Here is a 10,746-nt window from a genome sequence, read left to right on the forward strand (position 1 = left end):
TTTGACGACGTTTTTCTATGGCAGACTCCAAGTTGTCTGCGCCAGTAAGGAGATCATCGACGTAAAATCTTCGACGACAGCTTCTACTGCTTCCGGGTAAATGTCTCCTTCGTCTTTCGCTAGCTGCTGCAGTGTACGTGTTGCCAAGAACGGGGCGGAGGATGTTCCATACGTAACCGTGAGGAGCTCGTATGTGTCGATTGGATCTGATGGCCTTCGACGAAATAGAATGCGTAGGAAATGTTGATCAGCAGGAAAGTGGAAAATCTGACGGTACATTTTCTCTACGTCAGCCACAATGGCAACAACGTGAAAACGGAAGCGGATGGTGTCGAGATTCTGCTGCACAACTGGGCCGACGAGGAGTATATCGTTGAGTGACATTCCGGAGGAGGTCTTACAGGAAGCGTCGAACACCACGCGTACCTTTGTGGTGGTGCTGCTCTCCTTGAATACCGGGTGATGCGGCAGATAACAATGCGGAACTTCGTCGTCAACAGAATCGAGTTTGCGCATATGATCGAGGCGGAGGTATTCTTCCACAAAATCGTGGTAGGCTTTCTTCAAGGCAGGATCTCGTTCAAGGCGGCGCTCAAGGCTGTAGAAGCGGCGTGTGGAAATTTCTCGGGACTCTCCGAGTGTGACTTGCGGATCTTCGGACCGAGGAAGGCGTACAACGTACCTTCCATCGTGAGTTCGAGTGGTAGTAGTGGCATAGATCTCTTCGCACAGTTTCTCTTCTGAGGAATGCGTCGGGCCATTATCGACGGCTTCAAGCTCCCAGAAACGTTGAAGCGCTGATTCGAGGGATCGGTCGGTGGTTGATATGTAGCATGCTGGTGGTGCAACAGCGGAATTGGTGGACGTTTTTCCAGAAACTGCCCACCCGAAGTGTGTTTCGACCAGCAATGGTAGACCGTTCCCGAGTGCTATGCGGTTACCGGTGTGGATTTCGTGGTAGCATTCCCCACCGATGATGATATCGATCATGCCCGGAATATTGAAGTGCGGATCGGCCAGTGGAACGCTTGGTAAGTTCCACGCAGCTGTGTTGATGGCGATAGTCGGAAGATTGGCAGATGGTTTCTTCATTACGAGAAATTCGAGTGTGGAGGAAAAGGTGTTCGTTTTCGATTTGATCGTAGCCGTGATTTGACGTTTGATCTGCTTGACGGATTCTCCTAGTCCTGATACAACGACGTCTACTGCAGTACGCTGCGTGACAAGAGCGTATGCCACCCGCTTGGTGATGAAATTGGACATCGATGCAGAATCTAGGAGCGCTCGTACGGTGAATTCCTTGCCGTGTTGATCGACGACGATTAGAACAACCGTTTCCAGTAGGACCGTGCTGTGGTTCGATTGGATAGCCATGCTAACTTCTGGTGGATGCGCTGATCCAGAGGTCCCCGCGTGCGCTGACGTGGATGGAGCTGGTTGTTGCATAGGAGGATTCGAAGGTACGGCAGGAGTTGTCTTCTTCGGAGCTGCGTCGTGCAGCGAGGTGTGATGTCTGGCTTGGCAGGTTCTGCAACTAAATTTGGATTTGCAGGCCCGCGCTTGATGACCAGAACGAAAGCAGTTCCAATACAAGCTTCGCTGGGTTACCAACTCTCGTCGTTGGGATACGGACAGCTTGTTGAATGTTGAACACTGGTGTAGCAGATGCTTCTCGGAACATGCAGGGCAATGAAGAGTGTTCGACTTGACTTCACTTGTAGCAGCATTGACAACGGACTTGAATGTGGACAATTTCTTCGGGTTTGGACCGGCCACCTTGATGCTAGTCCCTTGAGAGCGATGTTGTAGATCGCTTGATACGGACTTCAGCATTCGAACTTGCTGGATAAGGAATTCAATCAACTCATCGTAGCTTACGTCGTCCTTCTGACGCGTTTCCTGTTCCCAAGAACGTAACGTAGATGCGTCGAGCTTATTGCAGAGGATGAAGAAATGAAGCCATTTGAAATTTTAATGTTTTTTTTTTAATATTATCCTGAACGTGTATATAAGGAGTGCTAGCCACTTTAAATTTAAAGATTTTGAACGTTTTTTTTCCCTGAACAGGTTTATTCAAATTTAACGTATTTTTGTTTTTAATTTGTCTACCAGAAACTCATTTAAAAACTAAAAATATTTGATTTGAATTTTTTTTTGATCGTGTTCATCAGGGGATTAGCCGTTTCAAATTTAAAGATTATTATCAATTTTAACCTTAAATGTTTTACAAGGGGCGCAATTCATTTCCAGTTATTTTTCCCCTCATTAAATCTACCACGGGCACTAGCATTTTTTTTATTCTACCCTGATTTACCAGGGGCGCTGCCTTTTAATATTTAACATTATTTTTCAATTTCTTTAAACGTGTCTCCTAGTGTATTTTTTTTTTTGTAAATGTTTACTTGATCATGTTTACCAGGGGCACCAGCCACTTCAAATTTAACTATTTTGAGCAATTTTTTGTTGTTTCCCAGGTGCACAAGCCATTTTAAATATACAATTTAAATTTTTTCCCGAACGTGTTTATTAGGCGCGTAGCAATTTCAAATTGAACATAATTTTTTTGCAATTTTTCCCTGAACGATTTTGATATTTTTTCCTGAACTTGTCTACCAATTTCCACCTAAACATGTATATCAGAGACGCTAGTTATGGGATTAGATTGCTGTATTTTACCTATTTTGCAAACTTTTTTTTTGGATTGGAGCTAAGTAGTCATCGACTACCTGCGAATACCCACAACCACAGCACTGTCTGTATTTCCTCTTTGAAGGTGTTGATGTCTTTGGCATCTTTTATTTCCAAAAAAAGTTTAATGTCCCTCTTTCCTTTATTTAACGTCGGTCTCTGTTCCGCAATCTTGTGCCAATCACCGACGGACATCAATTGCCATCCATTGACGGCAATCGAATGTGCAGGAATGCAGCTTCCACACCTGCGTAGGATATCGCACCCATTCAACACACATGGGCCGGGACCAACGGCTTTACTTCCCTTCCGAAGGAAGACGTGACCAGTGATTTTTATACCTCAGAAAAATCCCACCGACCTCGGCTGGGATTGAACCCAGACCAATTGGGGTGTTAGAAAGCAGTCACGCTTACCACTACACCACCGGCGCCGGCATAAAAAAGTTTAATGTCGTCAGCAGAGATTAAAACTTTCAATTTCTTAATAATGAGAGATATGTCATTGACAAAAGCGGTCCTAAATGGGAGCCTTGAGGAACTCCTGAAGTGACGTCAACGGGATTTGAAGTCTTTCCTTTGTATTTTATGGCGGTCATTAAATATGATTCAAGCCACTTGAGGAGTGCGTAATGAATTCCTATTTTCGAAGTTTAAAAAGAAGCATGGGTATGTCCATTTGATCAAACGCTTTGCTGAAATTTGTATACAACACTTCTACAAGGATTCCGTTATCCTTTGCATTCAAGGATAATTCATAAATTCGAACAAATTCGTAGTTGTTGAACGTTAAAGGCTGCTGTTTTAAATTTAAAGAAAGAGTTTTTCATTTACAATCGCCTCGACAAGTTTCGGAATGCAAGAGATAATTCTATACCACGATTATTACGTAAGTCAGATTTTTTTTTCCCGATTTAAAGATAGGCACTAAAAACGAGTTTTTCCATATTTTAGGGAAGTTTCCGGATTCCAGTGACATATTGAAAATCCAAAATAATGGAGCAGTAAGTTCAGTTGCTAAAGTTTTCATAAAAACTGGTGGAACACCGTCAGGGCCAGGACCTTTAGATGCATGTAAATTGTTTCAACCCTTTAAGATATCATGAACCTTGATTTGACTTACGCTGATGTCACTTGAAAGTTCCAAAATATTTACGGTCATGGTCCTATTCTGAAAACGTAGTATAGATTTCTTGGAAAAAATTTGCAACCAAATTGCATATATCATCCGAGTTCTCACCTACCCTATCGTCCAAATGTATCTTTGATGGAAAATTATCAGATTTTAATTTGGTTTTCACATAATTAAAGAAGTTGCTAGGACAAGATTTTATTTCAAGTTCAGTTTTTAAATTATACTCCTCAAATGCCATATTCACCGCCAAATTTAAATGATCTCAAATGTCTAGTATGACAAAGTTTCTTAGCTATTATATTTTTTTTTTATAAAATTTGTGCACTTTTTGCTTTAGATTTTTTTAAATTTTTCAGTTCCGTGTTGTAATAAAAACGGATGTTTTGCATGATATTGGCGTCTTCTTCTTTTAGTTGGCACTTCTTCAAGTATTATTTCAAACAACACAATGTATAATACGTCAACTGTACATTCAACATTTCCTGCAGTTCTTAATATTGCTTGCCAATCGACAATGTTCAATCGATTTCAAATTTTATCATAATTTGCTGGATTGTAACCAAAGATTTCATCAAATTCGTAGTCGTTGGTTCATTCATTTATATGAACGAATAAAGAATATTCTATAGCTGTGTGAAACATTTAATTTCTCCATATGGGACTTAAGGTGCAAATCAGATTGGATTTAGCCTTTGTATGTATAAGTATGCATAAACGATTTGAACGTATGTATTGGTTTTGGTGCAGGTGTACCAATACATACAGTAAATTAGTGTTTCTCTTTATAAAGGGGGGAAGTATTGTAATTTTGCAGTTTTAAGTTTAACTATATTTTTTTCTAAAAACTTCAGGGCAAGTGTAAACTTCAAATTCAAATAAATTCATACATGTAAGGGGTCATGTACTTATTACGTAAGGGTTTATTATTTATCGGGGGAATTGAGTTCAGCATTTTCTTATTTTTCAAAATTGCATTATTTACTGACTTTTTTTCCTTTGATTTATTTTCCGTCGATCTTGTTTTCCGTACTGCTACCAATGGGGGGGGGGGGTATGGAAATCTAACTCATGACCATCCACTTGAGAAGCAAACGTGTAGCCAACTACGCCACGGGACCCCCCTCTGTGTACTTATATCTCGGATTTGTTAGAGAAAAAAGGGTTGAAAAAAACTTAAAATAGAGTTGTTAATGGACGGGTCCTAACTAATAGGAATAAGTATTTAGTTTACATGACACACCGAACACCATAGCACAACTTCAAGTTTTCGGTTATGGTCTAATCTCTAATTTGTGGATCCGAAGTTCCGAAAGAAGCAGCAATTTCAATAATGCTCCTTCGACGATATTGATATGTTTGATGAGAGAACAGATAATAATGGTATTTTTTTTGTGTATAAGCTTGTTCAATATGTGATTTTCAGATAATATTTACTCTTTATTTCAAAATCACTGAGATTGCATCTTATCCGGCCATAAAGTTTATTCGGTAGTTTTTTATCAACTCAAATAAATACATAGCTATCAATACACAGACCATCAAAAAAAAATATACACACACTTAAAACATTCATAAATATCAGCATTTAATAAAAGTGTCATCTTCGACAACTTTTAGTGACAAAAATTGGTCAAAAAACTTAACGATTTTGTTCTCAACTTTTTCAGAAAAATAAGAGTCATCTTTAACCACTTCCTTGGTAAAAAAGTCGTGTAAATTATTCGAATTAACGAAAAGGCACACAGCCTTCCCAAGGTTGCAAACATGCAGTGCGGTTTGTGCCTCGCAAAACGTTTTCCTATCCAAAACTACTTCACCGTCTTTGATTTTGCATCCAATTCCTCCTGTGGCTTTACTCGCGTGATCCTTGATCAATCCCTGAACAGCTTTTTTCTTTACCAATAGAATTTCTCCAGTGGTATCGGAAACAGCTGAAAAGCAGGATAATAATATAAAAATGTAATTCAAAACATTGATATTCTCTACCATCTGGTATGCAACACAAAAAGCTATGACACTTGTCAATGAAAATTCGGCTGCCTCCCATTTCGTATCCATGATCCACTTTCAGATACTCTGTAATCGGTCCAATGATAGTCCTGTTTTGCTTAATGTAGTTCCAAGTATTCGTGGTCAACAAAATGTTATCACATTTTTTAGCCAAGGTCTGCGGTGTTGACCATAAAATGTCAGCAACAAATGCAGAAAGAATACGCCCTTTAGCAAATTCCTCCAACTCGGGAATTGTGAGATCTCGATGAATTTTGTCTTGAGATTCAGAGGTGAGCTGTAAAAAAATACAAAATTCGATGATACATAAACAGAGTGGATGATCGGATCAATTGATAATTACCTGATACCTTAGAATCACATTAGTTCCCATGTTTTCAAAGTTCTGAACTCTCTCAGCTGCTTCAATCGCTTGTGGACCATAATCTCGATCGACTTCATTCAGCTTGGCTGGTTTTCTTGCATACTCAGACCGGCTTTTTGATTTCGTGGTAGCTTCTTTCAGCTTCGCCTTATACACAATCAACTGGTTGAAAATTTTACCTGGAGAACATCCGGCGAATTTTTTCAAACCTTCATAATGCCAATTATATCCTTCATTATGATGCAACACGGTGATCCATACCCTCCTCTGGTATGATCCTCTGCTCATAATGTTCAGCCTTTTTCCCATATTGAACTTACACAGCCTGCTGAAGACATTTTCAGCCCTGAAATGTGTTTAATGTATGGATATTCATTGAAGCAACGCTAAGAATATACAAAAAAACTTCTTTTTAAAAACTATATATATAAGTTAGGGCTAGTTAAAGATAACTCAATTAAATTAAATTAAAAACGCTAAAAAAAAGTGTATAGAAAGTTGTAGCAAAAATGGAACAAAAATGTTATATCAACAATTATAAGAAATTATCCTTCTAAAACCAAGTTGTTACACGAAAACCAGGAGGCAAAATATGCCACACAGCTTTTATATACTTACAGATTGCTGGTTTTATTATAGTTCAGAAATTCTGCTTTTGCGGCCACAGCATCAACTATCTTTTGAATTTTCGATAGCACATCACATTTGGTAAGCTGAGGAATGTAGTTTTCATCATCCAGTGTTTCTTTGGCACACAAATATTCACGACATTTGTTATGATTGCCAAAGACGTGAGCTGGTACGTTTCGGATATCAAATCTTAAGCCTTCTACATCTTGAGCATCGGTCTCATCAGCACAGTGCTTAATAGCACAGCGAATACCGAAGGTGATTCTATCCAACTTTTTTATGACAATATCATTCACTTCCTTAGGGTATTTAATCTGAAGAGCAAATGGACATGCATTTATAATTGTCGATATTACCCCTATTCCATATATTTTCTTAAATATTCTTATCATATTATGTGAACTAAAGATATCTTACCTCTCGAAGTTTTTTACCGCAATTCTTGGTGACGTGGTTACAACATAGCTGATGTTGAATAGATGCACCGTACTTGATAGCATTTTTTAATTTCGCCACGGTAGTCGAGTCCCCATCCGTTGTTATAGTGGTCAACCAAATACCATCCATCATCAACTTTTTAAATCCATCAATCATTATATCTGACTCCATGCCACCAGATGATCCTTTATAGTTTTTAAAGCAACGATGTTCGGGAGGATTGTCCTTATTGAGACGGGCTGCACGGTTGCATACAGAACATCGCTTATTTCTGCACCCCACATATAAAATCTTTTTCGATTTCACACCGACTATTACTCCGCAGCCTGATGCCGAGGTGAATCGTTTTCCATAACTTCGTGTACTCCAACTGCCATCCAGAGCTACACTTAATTTCACCGGAACTTGCTGATCATTTGAAGTTATACCATACACAGCCTGTTTTTCGTCCTGTATGGAACGAACTAATGAACTCTCCATTGTTTCTTCCAATATGTAATCCATGTTCATCTCATCGGTGATGAACGTTTGAAAAGGCATAAAAGGGATGTTACATAGTGCCAATAGTTCCTTTGTTGAATTGTATGTGCCTCCAGAACACAGAGTTGCCCAAACCATGCTTCTTCTTAGCTGTGGCTTTTCTGACGGTTCTTCAGTTTGTACTTTGTACATGGCTTCACATGTATCACATTTGAAAATCATTACAGAAATCATCGACCTGTACTTTTCATTCAACATGCATAACAGACCTGGACATGTCTCGGAATGCATACGTTGAGCTTGCAACATGCACTTGAAAACATAGTTCCAATCAACAATTCTTCGACCATCTACGATAAACCAGTCCGATTTTACTTCTTGGCTGTATTGGTGTGTATCGATGACGTTTTGTTGATTTTGTGCTGTTCGAGGTTTCTTCGGCTTGTCATTGGTCGTATCAATGGACGGATTGTTTATTAACGGTCGCTTAATTGAGGAAGCTAACAGTTCTGCTGAAACAAGGACGTCATTCGTAACTACTTCGAAAGATTCGTTGATGCCACGAAACTCCGTTGTATGGCATTCAGCATACGCCACTGTTCCAGATGAACCTTCCATTGGGTCAAGATCACCAAAATAAGGAATACTTGGAATATGTACAGTAGACTCGCCACGATCGCTAGTCTAAACACAACCATTAAATTAATTTAAGAACCTAACTTTACAAAATAAAATCTACATACCAAACTCTCAAGAGAATCACAGCATCCTTCCGTGCAAGGTAAGTTGTCATTTAAACCTGGAGTATACGATTTGAATTTAATTTCAACGAAAACAAAACATATTCTAACTATATAAGTTTTGGTTTAAGTTTTGGTCAAAATTAAGAGATTTTCAATGGAAATGACAACAATGTTCCCAAAAGTTTTGGAAGAAGTCCAATATTGATTTCCCCATTGAATAAGAATAAGAAATGGTACAAAGAAAACTAAAGACGCGTTTCCTCAGCTTGCTGATTTCTGCTACAGAACGGACTTGCCATGAATCTTGGTAAAATATCAACGATGGTTTTTTCGCAATTATGATTCAGCTACTTATTGTAGAGGAGTAAAATTATTAAAGAAATATAATTTTCAATCTCTGTTCTTGCGGAACAATATAGAGAAAGTATTTTGGAGAGTACTCGGGATTTTTTTTCTTCCAAGGTTTTCAGGAAAACATATTATTTTGGAAAACGTCATTCATTGTGGTTTCTCCTTAATTGTAATTTGACAACACAGGGAAATCGGCACAATAAAACTATAATTAAGAATTATGTATGACATACCTTCATCCTTTTCATTTCTGTCATCATCATGCACATGCCGTATATTTTCTTCATTTTCCTCGGCCATTTTAACACATTCAAAAGCACTGCCTATCGTTTCCATATTGTCAAACAAATCCATCTTTTCAATATCCCCGAGAGAGAAGTTCTGCAGCTCACTGCATGTGGAAGCATTAAAAGTTTCCCATACACTTCCGAAACCAAACGCGCAGGTCTCATTACCGATTTCGATCATCTGAACATCATCTTCCTCGACATTGGCATCTTTAACCTTAAGAAAACACTCAAATTCACTGCCCTCACTATTGACCGAACATGCTGAATCAGATTCAGAGAGAAAGTTTAGAATCTCTTCAAACTCCTCATCGCTTTCCGGTTCCGGTTCTGGATTACACATCGCCACGCTTTCACATACTGGATTCCTGTTTTTACGCTTTAAAGCTTCGCGTTTTAAAGCCGCCTTTTTTGCCTTCGTTAAATGCGGCATTTTTATCGCTGATTTAAAAACTGCACCCAGAACACGAAGAAGTTACGCACGAATTGAGCATAATTTTTGCATACATTAGTCAGCTGGCAGTGCTGCCAAAAGCAAGTTTAGTATTTAGTCATAATATCTGTTAGTACTCGACATTATCATTTACGAAGTAGAAATGCATTATTACGCGTAATAAGCCATCGCAATCAATATTTCTTTCAATTTTAACGCAATCCTCACGCAACATTCATTTGAGAATTGATGTTTTATTTTGAATTCGGTGAAATGATTCTAGCAACCTTGTGAATCAGCACAACTGAAAATAAACACACACACCCTCTCCGACTGTGCCAACAAAACAAGACTGGTCATGTGTTTTTTTTTTGTCCCTTTCTCACTGATGTTTGGCAATGATGATGACGTAAAACATTTTGCATTTTAAGAGTGCGAGAGTAAAAGAAACAACAAGCCTGACAGCCAGACCAATGCATAGAGAATTGAACAACAGGAAAGTGCTAGTACGGCGCCGGGGGGAAGCTCTCGACGTTTCCAAATTTTCGCAAAGTTCGTTTGGTGAAGTTTTCGCGATTTTGTGCTCGTCGCCGCGGATTTTTTAACGTTTTTATAATAGTTGAGTCATAGACCAACAAAGTGAAGCCGTGTACAAGAGCGGAAAGTGTTGTGAAACATAAAAAAATTAGCAATGAACCAAAACATTGCTTTTTTGGAGTGTGTTAGTGTAGTGTAGTGAGAGGGTGTGCGTTGGCGGCCCAAAATAAAATGAAAGCGCGCCTCAATCGAAATGGGCAGCTTTTTTAATCGTAAAAGGTTAAAACTCAGATTCATGTGAGCGGTATAACAAGGTAAGTGTTTCAAGTTTTTGTTAATGGTATTCCCAATTTTCACTGTGTGCCGGAATCCACGTAAAAATGGGTAATTCAGTAGTGTCTCTTAAACACACATACACTCGCAAGTATGAGTTTGTATGTAGTTGAATTTTTTGAACTGAATTCCACCTTAACGATTTAGTCACACAGAAATCTTCATAAGTATTTGAAAGTTTATTTAAATTTTTTTTGATCACCATCTTCGACTACGTAGTACAGACTCATTACTTAAAACCTAATTTAATCTGAACGCCTTATTCTAGCACTAAATACATGTTTGGTCAACATAAAATCAAACTCGCTACAAACATCA

General features: G+C 38.7%; 1 protein-coding gene across 1 annotated transcript; it reads right to left on the bottom strand.

Annotated features, from left to right (window-relative positions):
* Positions 1 to 15: 15 nt before the first annotated feature.
* LOC135714287 (uncharacterized) lies at positions 16 to 9,468 on the bottom strand. Its single transcript, XM_065237623.1, has 2 exons — positions 9,262 to 9,468; positions 16 to 1,899 (listed from the first exon to the last, which is right to left on the bottom strand). The coding sequence occupies exons 1-2, from the start codon at positions 9,466 to 9,468 to the stop codon at positions 16 to 18; spliced, it is 2,091 nt and encodes a 696-aa protein (XP_065093695.1).
* Between the last annotated feature and the right edge of the window lie 1,278 nt (positions 9,469 to 10,746).

This window comes from Ochlerotatus camptorhynchus, unplaced genomic scaffold, assembly GCF_037179485.1.
Source record: "Ochlerotatus camptorhynchus isolate MF236.1 unplaced genomic scaffold, CSIRO-AGI_Acam_v1.1 ptg000636l, whole genome shotgun sequence".
NCBI lineage: Eukaryota > Metazoa > Arthropoda > Insecta > Diptera > Culicidae > Ochlerotatus > Ochlerotatus camptorhynchus.

Coding starts and splice junctions, on each gene's coding strand:
- LOC135714287 (XM_065237623.1), bottom strand. CDS start 9,468: ATGTGTAATCCAGAACCGGAACCGGAAAGCGATGAGGAGTTTGAAGAG. Junction 1,900..9,261: donor GCGCGTTTGGTTTCGGAAGT/GTATGGGAAACT, acceptor TCTTGGGAACAG/GAAACGCGTCAGAAGGACGA.